Below are 26,170 nucleotides of genomic sequence, written 5' to 3'. Positions count from 1 at the left end.
GGTCTGCATTAAAAGCACCAGCTTTGTTAAAAAAGGTGGTAGGTCCTTTGGTGAACCAGTCAGTGTAGAGAAGGTTTGTGGGGGTGCTGTCATGGTTCGTGGCGGACATTGGTGGAACCTAGCAAAAGTTGTTAGAGTTTGATCTGCAGGGGATAATTGCAATGGCACCAGTAGTTTTGAGCTTGCAGGAAATTCTCCTACTGATCCAGCCGTTGTATCCTCAGGAACTGACTCTAAAACCAATGTGACGTGCGAAGTACCAAGGAAGTCTAGTCGTGCTAGACGTCTTCCTTGGAAATTACGCTGATTTTGCGCTAGTGTCTCATTTTGCACAATGTTTATTCTGTGCTGATTGTAATGTATTAGATATTTTCCATTTATGTTTTATTCCATCCGTTTTCTTTTGGTTTCTCGTTTTTGGTTTCTCTTTACAGTTTTGCACTTAACGTTGTTTGTATTCCTGTAAAAAAAGAGGTAATATGTTGTGCTTACTTATGCTTGTTTAAGGTTCCATATAGAACCTTTATGTATTGTCATGGTAATCTGTGGTGCATGTTCCAAGAAGAGTCAGTTGGTGCCTCTCTGCTGTGCTGAGAGGAGCGGTGGCTCGTTGTACCCACAAATAAAGGCAGTAAACTATACTACTGAGTCCTGTGGTGGAAATCCATCCCTTTGGATCACAACAGATAGCATTGACAGTGGGGGTTCAATGGTGAGCACCAAAGCCTGAGACACATGAAAATGTCATACATTTTTTCCCAGAGCAAGAGCAAAATCTAAAAGTATATTATTTTAAACAAAGCGAACCACCTGACAAAGGAGATACTTTATAATGATCTTTCTTCTTTCGCTGCAGTGTAAAATCAATAAACATGTGCCCTTAGTTATCTGGTGTGTTTCATTCCATACCCACACTAACACCTCAGATAATTAGATCAGTGTAAGGTATACAAAGTAATGAAGTATAAATTATTTTCTAATTAATACAATGGATCACCACTAATCACCTTTTTCCATTTGTTGAATATATTTTAAAACCCAGGTCTCTATTTATGCATCAAATAGCTCTAATTTATAACACAAATGTAAGCAAGTGTTGCAGTAAACATTGCTGGTAAATGGAGAACTTCACAAATTTATCTTGTGGTTTCACAGAACCTGATCATCGACGGAAATCAGTCTGGTATGTCAAGGTAATTAGAGCCCTTTTTTGCCATCAGCATTTTTTACCACTAGTAGAAAATAACTCAGAAAACATCTCAAATGTATTGCCATTAACCATGCTACCGTTAGGTGCTCCTCATCTTTTCACTAAACACTCTAAATGCAGGTGTTATCCTTTGCAGTGATTGAATTACCTTTGCTATATATTATTACTATATTCAGAGGAATGCTGCAAGTGACTGCTCAGGTTTACACAGCTCCCTACTACTTGTGCTGGCTCTCTGCAAAATACCTTGAGACTGGTGCGTTTCTTATGCAAGAAAGCAATGATGCACTATGCATAAGCACCCCATAATGGTACGTTCTACATTTCCGCCAAACCTATAAAGGCCACACATATGTCCTTTCCTAAACAGGGTCTTAGCTGAAAGTAAGGAGGCATGAAGAGTAGATTTGAGCGGGCACAGGTGTTTCTTACTGGAATTAGGCTTTACCATTGTAGGAATGAATGACACATTCCATCTGTATGAAATTCAATTTCCATATTCGCTGCCTACACATTGATTTACCTCCGTGACTGTGGTAAAAATTGTCAAGGGGGGCAAACTAACAATAACCAACTGAAGGCACAATTCTCAAAGGCAGTACCAAGAAATTGCAACTAACCCAAGTCATCGGTTTTGCCCACTTGTGAGAGAAGCTAAAAACTTTTGCTAAATCACAACCATTTCTATTGCACATAACTGAATCATGACCAAGACACAACCAAACCTTGAAGAAACATTTTGCTCTGCTAAGAGTATAATGATGTCACAAATCTCTGGGACAGAAGTGGAGGAGAAAAGGATTGATGCTGTGGGAAATGTGCGCTAGAAAGGAAAAAGTACAGTGAAGGAATGCTTTCATACTAAAGACGTGGTTAGATCTTCAAAGGGTGGCGGAAGGGGTTAAGCAATCTAATGTTTGTTTCAGATGTGGGAATGTAGCTATTTTAAAGAGTGGCAAAAAGTGTCCCGCCAGGTAACACCACCTATAGAAATTGTAATAAGTTGGACCATTTTGCGAAAGTGTGCCAGAGCCAGGTGAAACAGTCAGATAAGGGGATTAATGTGGTAGCCAACTTAGTTGAAGAAGATTATAATGGTCAGTAAGGAAAATTACAGGAGGAACTCCAGGACATGGTTTTGGTTGTCGGTGAGGATGTACTGTGCACTGGCAATCCCTCTGATTGTGTAGACCCGTATGCTGATGTACTTATGGGGACCATAACTGTAAAACTGTTAGTTGATTCAGGAGGCAGAATAACGATGGTAACCCAAGATTTTTTCGATGACTTTAGGCCTGGGAGGACCCTAGAATTCCCAAATCGGGCACCAGTCTCTTGCGAAGGAAGACGCATCGAGCTATCAGATTATTTTGAAGCTGTGCTGGTCTTCAAAAATAGGAATATTTTCTATAAAATTAATTTGGCAATCAAAAGGTTGAGCATCTTCGGTTGGTTTCACCAAGGCCTGTTCAAAATGATTTTGAGACCTGGCACTATAGAACAGTGCCAGTAGTTGGAGAATGTTTGGTGGGCGAGATCACTGGCAGATTTCTTTCTGCATTCACTGACAAGCTGGGGCCATTAAGAGGTTTCACCACAGAAATTAAAGTTAAGGAAGGGTTAATACCAGTGAAGCATAAAATATGTAGTGTCCCTTTTTCAGGAAGTGAGGACCTCAAGAAGGAGATGATGAAGTTGTGTGACATTGGAATCATTGAACCCATCAAATCGTCCTTGTGGCGCTCTCTGCTCGTAGCAGCATGTAAAAGGAGTGGCGAGCTAAGGGTTTGCATAAACTTGCGTGGCCTTAACAAGGCGATTCGACTCACACTCACTTCCAAAAATCTCTGACATTTTAGCAGATGCAAAATGGTACATCAAATTAAGATTTAGCCTCAGTCTATCACCAGGTTGTGTTGGAACCTGATTTCAGGCATTACACAATTTTTGTGTATCTGATTGGCACTATCTAGTACTGCAGGATGCCGTTAGGGTTAGCCTCCGTGACACCAGTGTTCCAAAGGATAATGTTCCAATTGTTTTGAGACATAAATGGGTTGGTTCCATTTCAAGACAATGTGTCAATTTTTGCAGCAAATAAGGAGGAACATGAAAATATCCTTGATCAGTTATTGACCATTTTGCAGGAGAAAGGGGTTGCGCTTAAGATTGAAAAATATGAAATTTGTAAAAGTAGAGTTGAATATCTGGGTCACATTGTACTGGGTGAAGGAATTAAGCCAAGACAAGTTAATACAATTATTGATGCATTGCCACCTATAGTTAAGCCTAGTCTTAAATCATTTATGGGTATGTGCGAATTTTGTACCCGGTTCATTCCTGACTATGCACCGCAAATAAAACCATTAAGAGTAATTCTGAAGAAAAATGTGTCTTTTAGATGGAACACCTCATGCCAGGAATCTTATGAATGGATAAAGAAACAATTGGCTAGCTCCAAGATCATTAAACCTTTTGACCCGAGGCTCCAGTGCTGTTGGAAAAATGTGTAAAATGCGGCATTCATTTGGATGAATGTGATGCAAAAGTCAAGAGGAGTGTTTCTGAAGCAACGAGTATACAAAATAAATTGTTTGCCGAACGCAATCTGGTGAGTGAAGTTAAATTTTATGTTGGCGATATAGTACATATCAAGAAAAGAGCCTATGTCAAGAAGGGACGACAGAAGTTTAGTGACACTGTTGTGGTGGACAAAGCGTGTGGCAATGTGGTAAGAATCAATGTTTCTAACTGGTGGAACGTAGGAAGATTATTTGCTGTGGTAGCCAGCAGGCCACTGATGAGATCTGTGCAAATGAGGCTGGAAGTAAAATAGTGAGGGTTCCTCTTCCTTTGGAATGAGCACCGTGATCAGGGAAGGGGGGTGCAAATCTAATGTGTGCAAATCTGATAGGCAGGTTATTTCCAATTGAGCTGTCCCCAGGAAAAGCCGTCCCAGGCAAGTTACCCCTAGGTTCAGGAAATAGGTCGCTGGTTCATGATCTGTTTCCTCAAGTGGTTGCACTGTAATGGTTGCCGTTTTTAGGATGGCTTATCTACTCTCGATCCATCATATTGTTCGCCAGTTTGTTTGGCGTTCCCCAGTGTGATGAATTTACAGTTTTACAATGTAGTCTTTATGTTTGTTCTTATATATTATTATTTTTGTTGCTGCGATTTATTTGTTTCCCAAGGGGAAAAGTAATGTAGTGTTCAGTTCTTACTTATAGGTGGTAGAACGTGTGATGTTAGAATGCAGGTATGTAATTTGGAATGTTGGGGGTTCTGTGGCGGTTGCTGGGAAGCTGATGGTGCTGACACGACACGTCTTGTTGCAGATCTGTATTGAAATAAATTAGTGTCTGTTGCCTCATCGTCTTAGTTTTTCCTTCGTCACGAATGTGACAGACACACTAACAATAACCAACAGAAGGCAAAATTCTCAAAGGCAGTGCCAAGAAATAGCAACTTATCCAAGTCATAGGTTTTGCCCAAGTGTGAGAGAAGCTAAAACCTTTTGCTGTATAGCAAACATTTCTATTGGCACCTAATTAAATCATGAGCAAGACATGCAGTGTGTCAGGTTTTGTACTGAAATATTGAGGAAAAAATATTGAGAAACCAAAACACCAAGAACCAAAATACTGTGAAAGCTGGTATATATAGTTAAGTATAGGCTGGCTATAATTAACTTCACATTTATATACTATGATGATTTAACAATCTTCAAGAAATGTAGATGCAGAGTAGGGAATAGTAAATCTATACTTACCTATATGTATGTACCTTCTTGATATTTTAGTTCTCAATATTTAGGCCTCTATATTTTGTCCCCACTATAATTTTTCCTTAATATTTTTTAATAAAATGTACGTCAAAATCTGCAGACAATATCTTATGTTCACAAAAGGCTGTGGTTTACTTACTCATGCATAACCTAATTATACCTATGGTAAGTAAAAAAAAAAAAAAAAATTGATATTTCTAATTATTCTGTAATCCAATAGAAACATTTTTCTATGCATGCCACTCCTCACAGAAAACATCTTGCAAATTCTGAATTGTCAACTTAGGTTTAAGTAAAAAGAGCATCAGGTGCAGCAAATGCTTTTCAAGATTGTGTGAATGCTCCCAATGCACTTTTATGCAATTTGTATGCCTTATACGTCCACCTCCTTAAACGCACCCACTCCCTGCTCATAATTAAGTTAAGCAATAGTTGCATAAATTACACATAACTGAGACCTTTTTGAGTGTTTACATGTGTAAGGTAGATGTTACTCAATTTGCTGTAGGACTTCTGAATTCATCTAAAAGCAAGATCCAAGAAAAAGATCTCTGAAATTGACCTTATTCCTTTATCTGTGTGAACAGATAAACCCTGGTCCCTTCTGCTGGTAGCTGTCTGAGCAAACCAGTTCTGTAGATACAATACCGTTTTGCAAAACAGAAATAAAAACCAAGTGATCGCATTATTCCCCATTTTTGACCCAACGTGCAAACTGGGAGCAAAAATACCAGACACACACATCACCAATACAACTTGTGCCGGGAGTTGTTTTGTGGCTAAATGTATCAATGGATTCTACATTTATTTTGACATAAGATGGCTTAGAAGCACCAGTGCTTCTGGATATAACTCTAGGGAGAGAATTCTGAACACTGTGGCAAGCAAAATGAGAATTCTTTAATGTGGATTATGCTAATTGTACTGACAATCTGTATGATGGAAAGGGGTTTATTCTGAAGAACAACATGACAGTGTTTCAAAATCCACAGTAGAATCTAATTCTAATAACTGCTCATTTTAACTCCATCCTCTTGTTTGACTCACAATTCCCTGCCATCATTTGCTGGTAGGTACACAGCTACTGTTTTCCTTTCTATTGCTTCAGTCATTAAAGAGGATACATGAAAAGAAGATGCAGTAGTTGTAGAAGGACAGATTTTTCTATTGTTTCATAATTAATAAATGAAAAGGAGTTCCAATTTGGTAATAGTTAAGTTATACAGAATGGCTGTAGCTGAAAGAAGAACTCTGGAACCCCTTCCAATAAACGTTTTAGATTACCCTTAGATTCATGTGCACCACCACTGGTCTTAAGATGGTCTGCAAAGTTCACCTTAACCCCACACACACACATCTCTCTAGATACAAAATTTGACATGTTGGTGAATTGGGCATGTCTTAACAATGCCGTTCACAAAAAATAGTAAAGGTAGTCAGTCTGTCTCATTTCAGGAAGAAACGTTTGAGTATTGCTTCTAATACTGTGTATTAACTTTGTTTCTAGGTCGTCTGAAGGATTTACAATGGTTCCAAGAAAGACATAGAGCAGTATTATGTGATATTTAAATTACCTCACTCCTTATCATCTTAAAGGTACCCATAACATTCAATTCAGTAATGGAAATAAATCCATTTTGCCCTTGATTGCACTGTAACAAATAAAATATATGAGATCGGCGTTGTGCATGATTTCAAAAAGAAATCTATGTTAAGTGTTTGCTGAAGTTTTTTCTTTTTTAAAGAAATGCATCAGGCATCATTCGGTGTGGTCTCATGCTGCTAGACCCAAGAATGTTTGTGATATCACAGCCATGAATACAACCCAAACTTTGAACTAGGCGATGTGGATCATGTGTTATGCCGTGATGTGTTTGCGACCAGCTGAACAGCCCACTTGATGCGCCTTGCAACCAGAGCAAACTAAGCACCAGATGGGGAAACTCATTATGGCAATGGGTTCAAGCAAGCAAGTAGTTGGGGTGTTCTCAGGCACGTTAAGGAGGGTGCAGCACTGTTGCATTCAGTTAGAAGCAGACCAGAGATTAAAAAAGCTCTAAGCTACCTACCTGGGATGGCAGTCGGCTCAAAGAGGGTCTTGAAGATGAAGCGAGCTGGCTTGGATTTCCCTTGCAGGTTCTCTGCTATCACTGATACCTCATACTCTGCGTTCCATGCAAGAGATTTGAGCATGAAGTGGTTGCTGACTGATGGAACTTTAGCCTCTGGTGACCATTCAAGGGCATTTTTCTAGGAGGGAAGCGAATAAAGAGTAACAATGCCATGCAAACAAATACCGTAAGACTAACAATGCCATGCAAACAAATACTGTACTATTCACGGAAAGGCAGAATACTGTATACATTCAAGCACACAACATATGACACAGTGGCAACGAACTGCTGGCCTGATTCACAAAGGTAAACTTATACTTACGAGTAATATCTTTACAAGTGTAGAATCTCCGCACAGAAAAATGACTCCAGAATCGTAAAGATACTACCAGTAAATACTTTGTGAATAGCAAACAATCGTAAACTTTCACAAAAGTGTGAGATAACTTTGTGAATCAGACCCTAAGTGTTCACTGACTGACAACTTGTTGATGCTGCCAACCAACATTATTAGATTCACAATTAAAAGTAGAATATACAAAATTATGTGTTTTTTTCATTTACTATTGAAATAGGTGTATATATTTCAACTATTATAATTACAGTTCAAAGTTCTGCCAGTTGTTTTCTTCCAGAAGAAACAACAATTTAACACATATTTAAATATATTGTTACAGTATGCCTGTATAAAGTGTACACGTTCAAAAGCAATTGTCAGGATGGGATGGAGCAATTCATGCTTCAATCAAACAGAAACACCAGTGCTTCTAATATGGCTCCTGTCACAAACACATCCCAAAGGTTCACCACTTCCTTAGATATAGGGGAAAACTGCAAGACAAGTGATTATTCTAGATCTGTAAATTCATTCAACACATAGATTATGTCCATCCCAAGCCCACAGACCGGAGAAGCAGTGGCAAAGTATTTGGCAAAGCAATAGATACAGCCTTTATGAATTAAAAAAAAAGCATGCTGATGTGTCCGCACAAATGTACGGATACACGAATGACAGCCTAGCGTAGCGTAATAAAGTATCTGCGTGCATGCATCACATACGGAATAATATGTTTTCTCTCGTACCAAGATGGTGGATTTGGGGTGGTAAACAGAAAAAATGTATTTAAATATGTGTGAAAGCGCTTTGTAAAAACGGACTGGCACGACAGCAATAGAAAGGTTTTCACATACATTTGTGAAAGGAGTTTAGTGATGATGACAGGAAATTCTATAAGAGAGTTTCTAAGACAGAGACAAGACAGTCACCACTAAGAACACATTTTAGAACTTTGGACTTCCTTGTGATTATGGATAGTCAAGCACAAACTGCACAGTCTTATTTGAAAAATCTCTGGTTGACGGTGAACTGGCTGAGAGGATTCCAGAAGACGATATTTTATTCGAAGACAGAGATAAGATACACTGGCAAAGAAGCAGATATGGAAATATCTTAGGGTAGTCTTGACTAACCTTAACGATCGTCAACAGCAGCATGTTTTTTTATTTTTATTTTCAAAGAAATCTGGGAAACTATCCAAACATCTTAATTATTTGCGAATCACTGAGAGGCCAGTATTTTAGCCACATAATTATTAAGATCCTCCATTTGAATGTAATACCAGACTCTTGATCGTTGGAGCTTGAGGTGTGCCCATTGGAGTCATGTGGATGAACACGTGATGTCCAAATGACTCTTTATTTCTGTCAGATTAGGTAAAACACATCACAGTCATTTCGGCACCCACAGTCGCAGCATTTAAATGTATTAAGATCGAGAAGATGGTTGTGTCAAAGGCAGCCATAATAGCAGAACAAACCAGCATGAAGAATGAGCAGGTAAATAGTCTCTAACGGACAAGAGCCGATTCATTTCTAATTTGGTGCAGACTTTCAAATGAAAGGCATCTGCCACAGCAGGCTACTTCATTTGTGTCTGAATGAATTACGTATTGCATTTATATTGTGCTCACTACCAAACAGATGGGTCTCTAGGTGCAGTCTAAGTAAATCTCCCTAAAAGAGGTCTGTTATAAGTACTTTTCCGGTTAAACGAGGATGGGAGTCTCGAATTAAGATGAAAATAATCCCCAAGCACCAAATCCATAGATGTAAGAGCGTAGCTCCCTCTGGATTAAGCTTTATTGAGGGGTCTGAAAGTAGTCTTTAATTCAGACGTTGTAGCTCTCCTGTCAGCTAACATGAAGAGAGCCTGTTAGCTAGCTACAAGGGAGCCGATGAAAAAGTTACTTACCTTCGGCAACACTTTTTCTGGTAGAAACTCTAACCGCAGATTGCTGACCTTAGAATATTCTCCAGACAGGATCCAGAAAATACTGGGCAGTATCTCTGCGCAAGGATAGGTGGTGTTGTTGACTCTGCATCGACCTCGTCTATCCCAGATGAGATGTGCACAGTGCCTACATAGGCGCGGTCCAGGTGCTCTGACAGCAGTTTCATTTGTAACTTTTTCTACACCAAAATGAGCCACAACAGAAAGATGTTTCCTACAAGTGTGCAGGATGTAGTGGGATCTTCAAGTGAAGAGTCAAGTTAACAGAGGGGGAAGGATGGCACCGTCGGTGAGGAATCTACGTTTGGATACAGTTTCAAACAGAAAAACTATAGTTAAATAACTTGTTCTAATAGAGACTTCTAATTGCAGATTCCTCACCTTAGAAAAGATACAAAATCAATAGTCTTCCAGAGGTGGGTCTATGAACTGGCTCAAACTAGGAGATCCTGGAGGACTGAACTGGCAAAATGCTTGTCTCCACGGGCCTCACTGTCTGGACAATAGTGTTTTCAGAAAGCTGCTTCTCAGTTAGTGCGTAGCAGATCTTAATGCAAAATACAATCCATCTGTTTCTGCACCGCAGCCTTTTTTGGCTCCAACAAATCCAATCAGAGGCTGACGGTCCACCCGGTGTTCTTTTAGGAGATCAATGTAAAAGGACAATGCTCTTTTTGGATCCATATATTGGAGTTTCTCCTCCTCCTTGGAAGGATGAGATAGAGCGAAAATGTCGGCACTGTGATGTTCTAGTTGACAAGGCTGTAGTCACCACTTTCAGGAGAAAGGATGCACTAGTCCAAGAACCAATTTCTTTGGATAAAAGCTGGGGTACGGAGGGTTATCTTAAAGCACAAGTTACTACTTGTGTAATGATATATCTGTAAGAGACATTAGTTAGTGATAGAATCCTTACCTTAGAATATCCCCAGACTGGATCCGGAAAGTTTTGCTAGCAGTACCCCTGCGCGTCAGTAGGGGTGGCGTTGTGCGGCTCCGCGTCCGTCGCTGGCGTCGTAAGCGCCGAGATGACGTCACGGAGACTACTTAGGCGCCACCCAAGCTCGCTGACATCAGTTCTGTACACGACTTTCCGCGCCAGGAACGCAGAGCCATGCAAGAAACTGACCACTGGTGCCAAGAAACTAGGGCCCTGAAAGGGATGACCTTAACCCTAGAAATCAGTTCGCAGAACGGGGAAGATGGATGGGGTGGTAAGGAATCTATCACAAACTAATGTCTCTTACAGATATATCGTTACACAAGTAGTAACTTGTGCATCTCAAAGAGACACGTTAGTGATAGATTCCTTACCTTAGAATAGATACCCCAGCAATACCAATCCCGGTGGTGGGTCTGCGAATAGATTACACCAGAAAGTCACGGAGAACAGAACGGCCAAAGAAGCCGTCTCTCCGGGCCTGACTGTCAAGGCAGTAATGCTTGGTAAACGTGTGCAGCGAGCCCACATAGCTGCCTGACAAATGTCCTGCAAGGGGACGCCGCATGCCAAGGCAGTAGTGGCTGCTGTCGACCTGGTAGAATGGGCACGCAGGCTCCTTCTTAGCCAGTGAATAACAGGCTTTGATGCAGAGAACGACCCACCGAGAGATGGTCCGTTTGCGCACAGCCTGACCTTTTTTGGCGCCCACGTAGCCAACAAAGTGCTGGTCATCCACCCGAAACTGGCGTGTGCGCTGCAGGTAGAACGAGGCGGTAGTAAAGGGGGTGGTGATGGACGGAGCATCAGAACCAATCAAACACTCACACCCAGTCAACAGATACGGGTTTGATCCATCACCGTTCTTTAGCCCACTCTGCCACCCCAGTTCAGACATGGCCATATGCAAATCAGTCTGACCCTGTGCCTCATGGGAACAGTCCAGCCCGAACTGCCAAACCATGCCTTCCCTGGACCAGAAACAAGCTTCCTAGGACCGGTTTCTGGCATTTCAGCCGTCTTCAGCCAGGCTTGCTTGAATCCAGTGGCAAAGTGAGCAAGGGACTCACGTCTGAGCATACCCTGCCAACTTATGGCGAACAAAGAGGTACAAAAGGGGGTGGTGATGGACGGAGCATCAGAACCAATCAAACACTCACACCCAGTCAACAGATACGGGTTTGATCCATCACCGTTCTTTAGCCCACTCTGCCACCCCAGTTCAGACATGACCATATGCAAATCAGTCTGACCCTGTGCCTCATGGGAACAGTCCAGCCCGAACTGCCAAACCATGCCTTCCCTGGACCAGAAACAAGCTTCCTAGGACCGGTTTCTGGCATTTCAGCCGTCTTCAGCCAGGCTTGCTTGAATCCAGTGGCAAAGTGAGCAAGGGACTCACGTCTGAGCATACCCTGCCAACTTATGGCGAACAAAGCGGTACAAAAGGGGGTGGTGATGGACGGAGCATCAGAACCAATCAAACACTCACACCCAGTCAACAGATACGGGTTTGATCCATCACCGTTCTTTAGCCCACTCTGCAACCCCAGTTCAGACATGGCCATATGCAAATCAGTCTGACCCTGTGCCTCATGCGAACAGTCCAGCTCGAACTGCCAAACCATGCCTTTCCTGGATCATACCCAGATCTGTTGACTGGGTGTGAGTGTGCAAGCCCCCCTTGTCCTTCTTGGGGACCAGAAAGTAGTGGGAATAACAACCACTCCCTACTTCTGGCCCAGGAACACACTTGACGGCCCCCTTGGCCAAGAAAGCTGTGACTTCTTGCCGGAGAAGTGTCAAGTGTTCCCCCCACAGGCGGTGGAACTGAGGCGGCATGGCTGGAGGGGTGGACTGAAAGGGAAGGGTGTAACCCTTGCGGATGATCTGCAACACCCACTTGTCCGATGTGATAGCGTGCCAGTGGGAGAGATGATGGCAGACCCTGCCAAGCATGGATTAGGAAGGTTTGGAGGCAGAAGCAACAGGGGCGGAGGTGGACTGACCCCCCGCTGATTCCCAGACCCGCCCCTGCGGAAACCGCGTCCGCGCTGAGGCTGGTTCTGCACAGGCTTGCTGAAAGAACGTGCGTGGGCGCCCCTTCCGTGGCCACGAAAGGAACGAAACCCAGGAGTGGCCGGGGTTTCGTGGAGAGACCTAAGGACTTGGCCGTGGTCCACGAGTCCTTAAAACGCTCCAGTGTACTGTCGGCCTTATCGCCAAACAGGCGAGTGCCATCAAAGGGCATGTCCATGAGTGAGCTTTGGACATCTGGCGAGAACCTGGTAGATCTCACCCAGGAGTGGCGGCGAAGCGCCACAGTCGTAGAAATCGCTCTACCTAGTGAGTCTGCGGTGTCCAAACCACACAGAATGGCGAACTTAGCCGCATCCTTACCCTTGGCAACAGCTTGGGACAGCACAGCTTGGGCATCTTCAGGACACTGAGACAACACCTGTGAAACTGTATACCACACCGCGTGGGAATAGCGACCCAATAGGCATGCGGTGTTCACCGACCGCAGCCCCAAGCTGGCCGAATAGAACAACCGCTTATCAAACTGCTCCAGCTTCTTAGAGTCCTTATCGGGCAGAGCCGTGGGAAAGGCACTCTGTGACGTCAAGGCTTGGATGACCAAGCTCTCAGGCGAAAAGCGGGGTCACCAGGTGCCAGGCGATGACGCCTGGCGACATTCTTATCCACAGGGGCCCCTGTGGTTGGCCGCAACCAAGTGCCCAGCAAGACGTCAGTGAGGGTGTCGTTAAATGGTAGCAGGGGCTCCGACGAAGTGGACATTGTCTGGAGCACTTCAGTGAGATTAGTTTTGAGGGCCACCGTGGGGAGATCAAGGTTGAGAACCTCAGCTGCCCGACGGAGCACCATCGTGTAGGAGGCGCCCTACTCCATGGTAGGCGGGGGAGAGGCAAACCCCGGGTCAGAGGAGACGTCAAGGTACAGACCGCGGTGGCAGGGCAGGAGGCGGAGAAGGAACAAACGGCGTCGGGAACAGTGCCGGCCGGGGACGAGCCGGTGCCATGTCCCAATGCGGATCCCAGGTAGGAACAAAATGGTCCTGGAACGGTCCAAGGGCGGGACAAATGGCACCCACTGTGGAGCCAAGGGTGGCGCTGGGGCCGGCAGCGATGGACCTTGTGGCGCAGGATCCTGTGGCGCCGAAGCTGGATCCGCCGGCGGCACCACAACAGGATCCTGACATGGGACCGCGGGGCCCGAGGGCACGTCCGCGGGAGTCCGAGGCCTAAAAAGGCGGTCCATGGTAGCAAGAAATTCTTGCACCTGTGCGGGAGTCGCCGACGGACCCGGGTAAGGTGGGTATGCCGCGGGAATCTCTAGCTCCGAAGGAGCCGCGGGGGCAAAGCCCCTGTCCCCCTCATCTGCATCCGAGGACCGACGGGGAGACGTCGGAGAGCGGACACGCTTCTTCGGCTTCTTTTTGTGTCGTCTCTTACCCGAATCCGAGTGTGAAGACTTGGAGCCCGAGAAGCGATGATTGTGGCCCGCGAGCGTTCCCTGGAACGGCCCCTAGACCGGGAACAGCGCTGGGACAAGTGCCGGACCTCCAGCAGCTTTTGGTGCCGCTCCCTCAAGGCCTTCGGGACCATGGCCCAACAGTCTGGACAGGACCGTGAGTCGCGGTCGGTCTCCAGGCAGTAGAGGCAGACACCGTGGGGGTCCACCACCAACATAATGCGACGGCAGGCCCCATAAGACTTAAATCCAGGCATCCCTACGTGCACCAAGGAAACCAAAATTGTACAGGAGACAAAAGTCTCAAAAAGGGTAGTTAAAAAGTGACTAAGGTACGTGCTCTAAACGGATCTGCGCTTTCTGGCGCGGAAAAAGAAAGAACTGACGTCAGCGCGCATGGGTGGCGCCTAAGTAGTCTCTGTGATGTCATCTCGGCGCTTACGACGCCAGCAACGGACGCGGAGCCGCACGACGCCACCTACTGACGCGCAGGGGTACTGCTAGCAAAACTTTCCGGATCCAGTCTGACGCCTGGGGATATTCTAAGGTAAGGAATCTATCACTAACGTGTCTCTTTCAGATGCTTGCTGATACTCCAGGCAGATGTTATGGCCACTAAGAAGACTATATTAATAGTCAGAGGTCTTAGAGGATAGCTGAGTAGGGGTTCAAATGGCAAAAACATGAGGTAGGTCAAAACTAAATTAAGATTCCAACGAAAGGGGTAGGCAGGAACAAATGTTGTAAGCCCTTGACCGGTGACTTGAACAGGGAGGACTGACCCAACAACAGCAAAAAATACGAAATGGCAGAAATGTAACCTTTAACAGTGCCCTGAGCAAGGCCATGTTGGGTCTAGCTCTGCACAAACAACAGCAGCTCCAAGAAAGAGGCAGAAACTGGAGTAACTTGTAGTACAGAGCACAGAGCCACAAACTTGTACCAACGACAGACATATGCCAGAATGCCATCCCAGATCTTGTAGCCGACACTGCACGTTCTTGGCGGTGGTAAACAGATCGAGTAAAGGTTCTTCTCATTCTAGGAAAATACCTTGTGCCACCTCTGGATGCAGACACCATTCGGGGTCCTCAAGGCATCGATGGCTGCGTGGGTCTGCCCTTGCGCTCAGAGATCCCATCAGGTGTTGTACAATCAGGCAGATGTCCTGACATTACAGCCATGTCCAGAGGTGCAGGTCCTTCTGGAACAGGTTGCAAGACCCCAACCCGGTTGCAGTACTCAATGGCAGGGGTGTTGTCTGTGAATAACTGAACCAGCCACACTTTGAAGGATTTGGGAAAAAGGGGGTGGTGATGGACAGAGTTTCTGAATGATGCAGAATACTCTTACCAAGTCAAGAGATCATGGTTTTAATCCATCACCGTTTTTTAGCTCACTGCACCATCCCAGCTCGGAACCTGGCTACATGCAAATTAGTCTGTACCCGTCCCAGTGCATGATGGGAACAGGGCAAAGCAAACTACCAAGCCAATTCTTATACTGGGAAGGAAACAAGCTTCCGGGGACCGGTTTCTGGCATCACAGCCTTCGTCGGCCCGGCTTGCCTGAATCCTGATGGTGCAATGAGCAAGGGACTCACGTCTGAGCATACCCTCCCACACTAAGTGTGGATAAAATCGATTTGGGAAAAAGGGGGTGGTGATGGACAGAGTTTCTGAATGATGCAGAATACTCTTACCAAGTCAAGAGATCATGGTTTTAATCCATCACCGTTTTTTAGCTCACTGCACCATCCCAGCTCGGAACCTGGCTACATGCAAATTAGTCTGTACCCGTCCCAGTGCATGATGGGAACAGGGCAAAGCAAACTACCAAGCCAATTCTTATACTGGGAAGGAAACAAGCTTCCGGGGACCGGTTTCTGGCATCACAGCCTTCGTCGGCCCGGCTTGCCTGAATCCTGATGGTGCAATGAGCAAGGGACTCACGTCTGAGCATACTCTCCCACACTAAGTGTGGATAAAATCGATTTGGGAAAAAGGGGGTGGTGATGGACAGAGTTTCTGAATGATGCAGAATACTCTTACCAAGTCAAGAGATCATGGTTTTAATCCATCACCGTTTTTTAGCTCACTGCACCATCCCAGCTCGGAACCTGGCTACATGCAAATTAGTCTGTACCCGTCCCAGTGCATGATGGGAACAGGGCAAAGCAAACTACCAAGCCAATTCTTATACTGGGAAGGAAACAAGCTTCCGGGGACCGGTTTCTGGCATCACAGCCTTCGTCGGCCCGGCTTGCCTGAATCCTGATGGTGCAATGAGCAAGGGACTCACGTCTGAGCATACCCTCCCACACTAAGTGTGGATAAAATCGATTTGGGAAAAAGGGGGTGGTGATGGACAGAGTTTCTGAATGATGCAGAATACTCTTACCAAGTCAAGAGATCATGGTTTTAATCCATCACCGTTTTTTAGCTCACTGCACCATCCCAGCTCGGAACCTGGCTACATGCAAATTAGTCTGTACCCGTCCCAGTGCATGATGGGAACAGGGCAAAGCAAACTACCAAGCCAATTCTTATACTGGGAAGGAAACAAGCTTCCGGGGACCGGTTTCTGGCATCACAGCCTTCGTCGGCCCGGCTTGCCTGAATCCTGATGGTGCAATGAGCAAGGGACTCACGTCTGAGCATACCCTCCCACACTAAGTGTGGATAAAATCGATTTGGGAAAAAGGGGGTGGTGATGGACAGAGTTTCTGAATGATGCAGAATACTCTTACCAAGTCAAGAGATCATGGTTTTAATCCATCACCGTTTTTTAGCTCACTGCACCATCCCAGCTCGGAACCTGGCTACATGCAAATTAGTCTGTACCCGTCCCAGTGCATGATGGGAACAGGGCAAAGCAAACTACCAAGCCAATTCTTATACTGGGAAGGAAACAAGCTTCCGGGGACCGGTTTCTGGCATCACAGCCTTCGTCGGCCCGGCTTGCCTGAATCCTGATGGTGCAATGAGCAAGGGACTCACGTCTGAGCATACCCTCCCACACTAAGTGTGGATAAAATCGATTTGGGAAAAAGGGGGTGGTGATGGACAGAGTTTCTGAATCCATCACCACCTCCTTTTGTAACACTTTGAAGGATGGCAAGAAGGCGTTGAATTCCAACTGGAAGCTCTAACAGGTTGATGTGGAGCCGGGTCCACCGGAGACCCTATAATCTCCACCTCTCCCTGGTGATCACCCCATCCCAAAAGCAAGGCATTAGTCACCACTGTCAGCTGCAGGAGGGGAAGGAAGAGAGGACTGCTGTTGACCTAATCAAAGTTCAGTAACCAGCCCTGCAGATCTTTTGCAGCTCCTCGGAGATCTGGACTAAGTCAGAGAGATTACCCTGGTGCTGTGCACAATGGGACTTAAAATCTCACTACAAAACCTGCATATGCCATCTGGCATGCTTCACTAACAGGATGCAGGAGGCCATCAGACCCAGTAGACTCAGAGTCTGTTTTATCAAAATCCAGGACCTAAGCTGAAACTCTGGGATTATAGCCCAAATGCTCTGGAGGATAGGCGTGGAACTGCGCTGTGGTCAGAATGGCTCCGATGAAGGGGAGCGCCTGAGGAGTGAAGTATAACTTCGGCACATTGATAGTAAACCCCAGTGAATGCAGGCGGTTCGCTGTAGTCTGCAATTGGGTGCTGACTGCCTGTGGCAAGCCTGCCATCAGCAGCCAGCTGCTGCGGTAGGGGGAAGACTGGAGCCCCTAACCTCAGAAGATGCACAGAAAACCCAGCCTTCACTTTTGTGAACACCCGAGGGGCACTGGTGAGGCCGAAATGGAGCTCAGAAAATTGAAAATGCTCCTGGCCCACCGTGAACTAAAGGTAACGCCTGTGGGCCTTCAGGATGCAAATACTGAAATACATGTGCTGGATGTCCAACGCTACCATCTAGCTTCGGGATCCATGGCTGCAGGCCTCCACCCTTTTTTGGCACCACCACATCCTACTTCTGGTACAGGCCCACTTTCGAAGACTCCTCTGGCCAAAAAAAGCCTGCACTTCTTGGTGTAGCAAATTAGATGTTCCTCTGTCAGCTGATCTGAAGCAGGAGGGTTGTCAGGAATGGTAGGGTATAACCCAGCTTGATGATTAGGAGCACCCTCTTATTGGAGGTTATCGCTTGCCACTGGGGCAGGTTGTGCCTGGCCCTGTCGTCAGCAGGGAATGTGTGCTGCACAGAGGTTTTAAGGCTGCAGCATCCGGGGCAAGGGACTGGGCATTGCGCTGACTTTGGGTGCTGCGTCCTTTTTCAGCTCTGTGTCCATTGCCATGAAAAGGCTGAGACGCCTGATGGCGCTGGGGATAGGGTCAGTGTTGAGGATGTAAATGGGAGCCCCTACCGTAGCCCCAGAAGGGGCACAAGGGGGCTTGTGATTGACGTGGAGCCAAAGAGAAACCCAATGACCTGGCAGTGAACTGAGTCTACTTGAAGTGCTTGAGCGCTCTATCGGCCATGTCGCAGAACAGGCGGGTGTCATCAAAAGGCATGTCTATTACGGATGACTGGAACATCTCCTGGAAAGCCAGTTAACCTCAGCCAAGCGTGGTGGTGAAGTGTCACTGTGGAGGCAATGGCCCTGCCCAGCAAGTCTGTGGTGTCCAGTCCACAAACCGAATGGTGAACCTTGCTGCATCCCAGCATCTAGTAGCACATGGTTCAAAATGGCTCGGGCCTCCTCTAGGACTATGGGCAGCACTTGTCCCGGGTCATGGGTGTACCAGCTAAAAAGACATGCGGTGTTCACCGACTGCAGTTCTAGGCTGGAAGAAGAAAAAAATCCTCGTCCCAAAAGTGTCCAGGCTTTTGGATTCCCTGTCCGTTGGCGTGGTAGGGAGTGCGCTAGGGTTGACTTTGGCCTGCACAACCAGGCTCTTGGGTGAGGGGTGCTGGGGAGGAAGGCTGGGTCCATAGGTGCAGGACGGTGTAGATGAGCAATCATTCTGTGTACAGGAGCACCTGTGCAGGGTTTGGCCTAGGACACAAAGAGAACATCTGTGAGAGCTTTTTTAAAGGGAAGCAGGGATTCGGTGGAGCTTAACCCCAGATGAAGCACCTTCGTCAGGACGTTAGTCTTGACCTTGATAGAGGGAAGTTGCAGGTTGAGGACTTTCAATGCCTTTCTCATCACCATGGCGAAGGATGCACATTCCTCTGTGGTAGGACCCAGAGAGGAAACCAAGCCAGAATATGTAGACGTTTCTAGTACATTGGCATCACCCGTTTCTCAGCTGGGTGAAGGAACCCATAGCCGTCATCATCATTACCACCTTCAAAATCAGAATGACATCCATCCCTGAGACCTGCTCAAAGAACGTGAACAACACAGGGCCTTCTTGTGCTGCGCTGCTAGGAGCTAGGAGCTTTTTCACTCACTCGTGGATTGCCTTCAGGTGCATCGACCCACAGTCAGCGCAGGCCCTGGAGTAGTGGTCTGACCCGATGCACTAAAGGCAGACCAAGTGGAGATCAGACATAGACATCTGCCTGTGAGATTCCCCGCAAAGTTTAAAACATGTAGGTTTGATGGGGACATGTCCCTAACACACTGGCAACAATTGTTCATCAACGGTTGACAAAAGGTCGAAAAACATCGCAAAAAAATTACCAAGGTAGATTTCCAGAAGTGCGCCGTTGGCACAGAAAGAAACAAACTGATGTCAGCGTGCTGAGGTGAGCTATGTAGGCACCACTCACGTCACATCCAGAGCGGACAAAGTCTACAACTTCACCGAACAGCGCACAGTAGTACCACTCACGATTTTCCCGATCCAGTCTGATGCCTGGGGAATATTCTAAGGTGAAGTATCTGATGTTAGAAGCCTATCAGAATATAAACATATTAAAACAAGGAAAAGTCCTACTCAAATAAGATACAATTCATGGCAGGCAGCCAGTGCAAAGTCTTTTGTGCTCAAGAAGTGTTCCCTTTCAGTCAACACACCAACTGCAGTATTCTGAGCTCTTCACCTGCAGTCAAGTTGGACAGTTGTCAGACTTGCATAATGCTAATTACAGAAGTCCAGCTTAGAATTTAATACAGCTACATCACTAGGTTTTATGATTAGTGAAAAGCAGTGTGAAACCAGTTTCATTTGATCACCTAGTCTTTAGCGAAGAAATGTATTCTGAAGAATCGAGTGATCCGTAGTGTGAAATGTAACCAGCAGGTCCAAAATGACAATGAGGCAGCCAGCACTCTTATCAGCATAGCAAATGTTATGCCAAAAGCCAATTAAGGTACTCCCCAATGCCGTGCCCAGGCTGAAATCCTGAAAGGGGAGGAGAAATACAGCTTTTTAGCATCCAGGTGTCTTTGGAGCTGATGCACAGCAGGTTTGTTCTAAATCTGGGACAAAGAAGGCATGTTTGTAATAAAACTAAAACTCGACAGAGGTTATGGGTACCTCACTCTTCTGGCCCGATCCGGCACCACTGGGACGACTTGTAGTTCCTGATCTTCTTCAGAACTCAGGGTAGGAGAGGAAGTGGCGGGAAGGCATGCAGGAGTCCTGAGCTCCAGCTTAGAAATAAAGCGTCTCGAAAGGGATTAGCTTTGGAAAGTCCTGCGCACAAAACTGCTGACATTACTCTGCAGTGACAAAATGATCGAGCAAAGGTTCTCCCATTTGCTGGAAATTGCCTTGTGCCACCTTTGGTTGCAGCTGTCATTCGTGGTACGGTTGGCGCCCATGGCTGAGTTTCGCTGCTAGGCACCTGTGGCTGAATTCATCCCTCTGGAATTTAAAGTTCTCACCGGGTGGTTTACTGCCAGGGAAATTTCTTGATTGTCCAGCCAGTTCCAGAGGCGCAGGGTTTCCTGGCACAGGCCCTGGACACCGACTCGCCTGTGCAGTACAACATAGTGGTTGTACTGTCCATGAGCACTTGCACCAGCCTTCCTTCGTCGATGGATAGGGAGGCCTTCAATGCCAGGCGAATCACCCTCAACTCCAAAACATTCATGTGGAGTCGAGTCTGCCGGAGACCAGAGGCCTATGATTTCCACCTTCACCAGATGGCTTCCTTGACTCAGCAATGATAAGTCTGTGGCCATCACCAGCTCTGGATGGGTAAGGAGAAGGGCCTTCCAGTAACCTAATCATGGCTCATTAACCATCATTTAAGATATTTTGCAGGCTTCTCCCAAATGTGAATACATTCCAAAATATTTCCATGAGGTTGTGCCTATTGGGATTTGAGGTCCCACTGCAGAGCCAGCATGTGACACCTAGTGTGTTTGTCTAACAGGATGCCAACAACCCCAAGAGCCTCAGAGTAATTTGTACTGAGATCCACGACTGAGGCCAAATCATCGGGATCATAACCTGAATGTGCTGGTCTCTCCATTCTGAGGGAAAAGGCACGAAACCATACAATGCCCAGACTATTTCCAATGAATGGGAATGTCTGTGACGAAGTATGTGATCTCAGCATGTTGATAGTGAACTACCAACGATGTTAGGAGGGTTTCCCTTATCTGGAGGTGGTTGGCCACTGCCCTCAATAGCCAGTTACGGTAGCGGTAGACTGGTGCCCCCGACTACCGAAGGTGTGCTGCCACCACCGCCATCACTTTTGTGAACACCGAGGGCCACTGATGAGGCCAAAAGGAAGCACTTTGAACTGAAAATTGTCCCGGCCCACCATGAATCGCAGGTAGCAATTGCGGGCCTGTAGGACAGGAGTGTAGAAATAAGTATCCTGCAGGTCTAAGGCAGCCATCCAGTCTCCAGTGTCTATGGCAGACAGGACCTGGGCTAGCATGAGTGTTTTGAATTTGTTTTTCGGAAGGAAGGTGTTGAGAGGGCAAAAGTCTAAAAAAGACAAAAGCTGCTGTCCTTCTTCGGCACAGGAAAGTAGTGGGAGTAACAGCCAGTTACCACTTCCGAAGATGGAACCCTCTCATTAGGCCCTCTGGTCAAAAGGGCCTGTACATCCTACTGTAAGAGAGACAGATGGTCCACTGTCCGACTGGATTCTGTGGGGATCCTGTGACCCAAAGGACGTCAGAGGGAGCTGTTTAAGTGCCAAAAGTGCACAGCATGGCCTTCTTGAAGGCATCCACCAGCTGTGATGTCTCAGGTGGACTTGAAAACTCAGTGTACGCTGGGGCCAAACCTGGAAACGGCTCTTGGGGCCAAACTTGGAAACTGCTCAGATGGAGATCAGGAGCCAGACTGGGAGGCACTGTGATGTCCACGTGCCCTCTCCAGATATCAAGAGTGAAGGAAAGGGTTGATTTCTGCTTGGACTTCTTGTGCTTTTTACTCAAAGGCTTTGAAGCCGATCAGCAATAGGAACAACTTTGAAGCGGGAATGGGTCCTTCCTTATGGCTTCTACAGGTCGAGGTGTGGAGTTTTCTTGTGTTTAGCAATGTAAAGTTTGGCCTCGAAGTCCTATATGGCCTCCGGGTTCTGTCACTGCAGACTTTGTAGCCATGATCCGACGTCAGGAACCAAAAACAGACTTTGTGAGGGTCTGTTACAGACATCTGTTTGCAACAGTCCCTGCACAGTTTTAGGGGGTGACATTACCCATGTACACTGGTAACATTTGTCAAAAAAGTCTGATCAAAGATCAAGTGGAAGCTCCGGATCCATGTTTAGAGCAGCGGAAATAAAGGGAAAGACGTCAGTCTGCAAATCAGTACTTTTGGCTGCTACTGCAGTGGCCACAAAAAGTATTGCTTATTTTTTATAACAATATTTCTGGTGCATACTATATCTTAATGTAGATTCCTTACTTTTTTAATATCCCCGGGCGCAAAACTTGGTCTATAAACTTTATTTTGTTTTAGCAAGAAGTCTCCAAAGTAGAGATATAGTGCCATAAAACTTCAGTCATGACTCCGCCCCTCCAGGAAGTGACCACAACTTTCTGCAAGTGGGACTGGCATTGATTGCTTATTACTTTCTTTCTGCCCCAAGACAGGAACCATGCAAGCATAACGACAGCACAAAAAATAAACAGAATAACCAGTTGAATAACTTGGATAGGGTGACCAACCGTCCGTAAATTTCACGGACCGTCCGTAATTTGGACCTCACGTCTGTTGTCCGTGAGAATCCTTTTTATGGACGCCTTTTGTCTGTAATTTTGGGTATTACAGGCAACAGCACTGTTCCCTGCATGAAGCCCCCTGATGAGGCCGCCTTGCATTCCTCCTCGGGGCACAAGAGCGGCCCCACCCACCCATTGTTATTCTGTATGGGGCTGATTGTCACATACAGAATGACAATGGGCCAGTTTGGAGTGTTACTGCATGTGGTGGCCTCCTCCTGCCACGGGCTGGGGCACATGGAAGGAATGTGCAAACATGCCAATGCTGCTACAGTATCCAGTTCATTCAAAGAAGCTGGTGAAACAAGTTGAAAAGAAGGGGCTAGAGTTCTTTCAGTCTCATCATTTTAGAAAAGTGCAGTTTCAATATTATATTCAAGGAAGCCATGGTTGCTGTATTTTTATTTTATGCAACTAACAACCACTGACAAACCAAATAGTTCTGGCTTGTTGTAGGTGTAACGTTACTAGTTGTGTTATATATCTGGATGCAATGACAGAAGAGGCAAAATACCAGTCCAACACAATACTAAGCACAGATTTTTAGCGCAGGTGTTTTAAGCCATGCTCTTAATTACATCAAACACCCCCTTTTGAGAGACACCCCCCCCCTTTTTTTTTTCATCCCGCTTAAAGCCCTGGAAACAACACCATGTAACAATCACCTCATGGCCTGGTAATGTGCATCATGCATGACTCATGACTGCCTCTTTTTCAGACTGCCCATGTGCAGGGGCATAGTGAACCCTATCCCCACCACACCCCTTGCTTTCGGAACTACAGCAAGGGCGAAATTCTTGATGGGCCTCTTCTGACTGCAACTCTGCAGATAAAGGCTCAGCTCATTATTAGGATGAAAAGGTGGGCAAGTGAGTAAGTGAAGGGATGGGTGGATGGATTCGTTTAAGGGTGAATGGATGAATGAAACGGGTGAATATATGGATAATGAGCATGAGCAAAAGAATGGATGGATGAGTGAAAGGGTGGATGATCGGTGAGTGAATGGGTGGATGGATGAGTGAAAGGATGGATGAGTGATAGGGTCAATGGATGGATTCATAAGTGGATGAGTTGAAGGATGGGTGGATGGAAGGAAGGATGGCTAAGTGAAAGGGTCAATGAAGAGAGAAAGGGAGGATGGATGGATGATTGAAAAGGGGAATGGGTGGAAGGATGAGTGACTGGGTGGATGGATGAGTACGTGAAAGGATGGCTGGATGGGTGAAAGGGTAAATGGCTGGATGGATGAGTGGATAAATGGCTGGATGGATGAGTGGATGGTTGGGTGGAAGAGTGGATGGATGAGTGTATGGATGGATAGGGTGAAAGGGTGGATGGATGGATGAGTGAAAGTGTGGATGGAGGGATGGATGAGTGAAATGATGGATGGAAAGATACATGATGGATAAGTTTGCAAATGGATGAATATGTTTGGATATAGATGGAATTACTTGTATACTATTACGTGACCTCCTTTGATGTGTCTGTAACACGTACCTTTTGTCCCGAAGTTTTGTCCTGAATTTTGACCTCCTGTTCTGAATTTTTGTCCTGAATTTTGACCCTTTGTCCTGAATTTTTACACTCACCGTCCTGAATTTGCACCCATGCCAGTTTGCCACCCTAAACTTGGAACTATTTTATGAACTGAACTGTCTCAGAAGCGGAGGGAAGGCACTGAGGAATTTGAAGAGTGCCAGCTAAATGAGCTGCTATAATGATAATACCGTATTCAGAGAGGCCACTGGCACACATGTAAGGCCTCCCAATAAATGATCCAGGAAGCCTCTCTGCATCCTCCCGGCATCAGCAGAGAGGAGAGCATGCGTGGTAGACATGGTAAGTTCTGGATCCATCCATCCACTGGGTGGCAATCCTTGCTTACAGATGATGTTGTTGCTACACATGCTTTTGACCTTTAGAGAAGGCTTCTTTCACCAATGGTAGGTGTTTCAGCCGTTTCTGGAGCGATATTTTCTGCAACCAGGAAGTTTGGTTTCATGACATGGTTACCGGTGCATTTTCAAATAACAGTAGAGCTTTTCACTCATTTTTCCTCAACACATTGTTGAAGGCAATTAGGTTTCACCTTGCAAGTTGGATGGCCGTTGGATACCACATTCATGTATTTCTAGTGTGGTATTCATTAGGTGACCTTTTGTTATGTTTCCTTTACATTGAGACGCATATTTTTAATATGACCTTATTTGCAAAATATCACTATGCTTTATCTATCCAGATTTCTGGGGGTTGTTTCGGACTTTCACCTTAGTCAGCATTTGGTGTTGGTCCTGTTACTAATATGACCATTATAATTTAAATTTGTGGTATGTTCAATTTTTAGTAATGCTTTCATGACTACTAAACCTTCTTATGGACACGCCTTAAGGGTAAGATGACTGCTCCTTGAGTCAAAGTCGGTCCTTACCCGGGTTGAGTAGTTTAAAACTGTTTTTTCTTCTCAATTTTATTGATTATACTTTGCTTCCATTATTCATTTGTCTTTATGAAGATCCCATAACAATCAAAACAGGGTTTGAAACATTCAAGAATTATACTGTTTTCTGTCATTTAGGGTGTTATCCTGTACAATTAATATCCATGCATATGAGTTCTGTACTAGTAGAAATGTATTAATTGTCAACAGTGGCTAAACTCTTGTCAACCCTGCTTGCACACCTACGATTCACTTTTACCACAATACCACTTGCCCTGAGCCTTTTTTCTTTTGGAGCACCTATGTTGATATTCTTGCAAGATAGTAAAAACTATGGATTTATCATACAACAGAGTCTGTATGTAACGTTTCTTGATAGGAAATTGCCAAGGGAACATAGGCTATGAGCGATTGATTTTCTGCCTAGGTTCCCAGAATTCTATGTCAGGACTGGAGGCGAGGATTATGCCTTCTTTCTTCACTTTATTTCATACAGCAGCACAGAAAGAACAACAAAGACTACGTTTCCCATGAACCATAGGGAAAAAAAGTAGTCATCAACATTGTGTTAACAACCAATCAAAGAAAAGAACAGCATCCAATTAGAGCCTCTCCAGTTCCATATGGTCCTTTGTTAGTGTCCAGATCTCTCTTTCTTCGCTGCTGCGCAGCCAGTTAAGTCTTCTCAGAGTCTTTTACTGTTTGGGGGGGCTTTGTGATGTCTTTTATGACTACATTGTTCTGTTTACTGATATATCCCGCTTTGTTAGAGAGCGTTAATGATATTCATTTATTTGTGGCA

General features: G+C 45.5%; 1 protein-coding gene across 7 annotated transcripts in view; it reads right to left on the bottom strand.

The window, feature by feature from the left end:
- NCAM1 (neural cell adhesion molecule 1) overlaps positions 1 to 26,170 on the bottom strand; it is a 723,973-nt gene that overhangs the window by 89,138 nt on the left and 608,665 nt on the right. For all 7 annotated transcript variants that reach the window (XM_085647346.1, XM_085647349.1, XM_085647344.1 and 4 more), the window contains one exon: positions 7,067 to 7,247. In XM_085647346.1, the coding sequence (XP_085503472.1) occupies positions 7,067 to 7,247 (181 nt within the window). The remainder of the gene's footprint in view (positions 1 to 7,066; positions 7,248 to 26,170) is intronic.

The sequence above is a fragment of the Triturus cristatus genome, chromosome 3_2 (genome assembly GCF_964204655.1).
Source record: "Triturus cristatus chromosome 3_2, aTriCri1.1, whole genome shotgun sequence".
Classification (NCBI taxonomy): domain Eukaryota; kingdom Metazoa; phylum Chordata; class Amphibia; order Caudata; family Salamandridae; genus Triturus; species Triturus cristatus.
The sequence above is the reverse complement of the archived record's forward strand: the minus strand, read 5'-3'. Positions and strand labels throughout refer to the sequence as shown.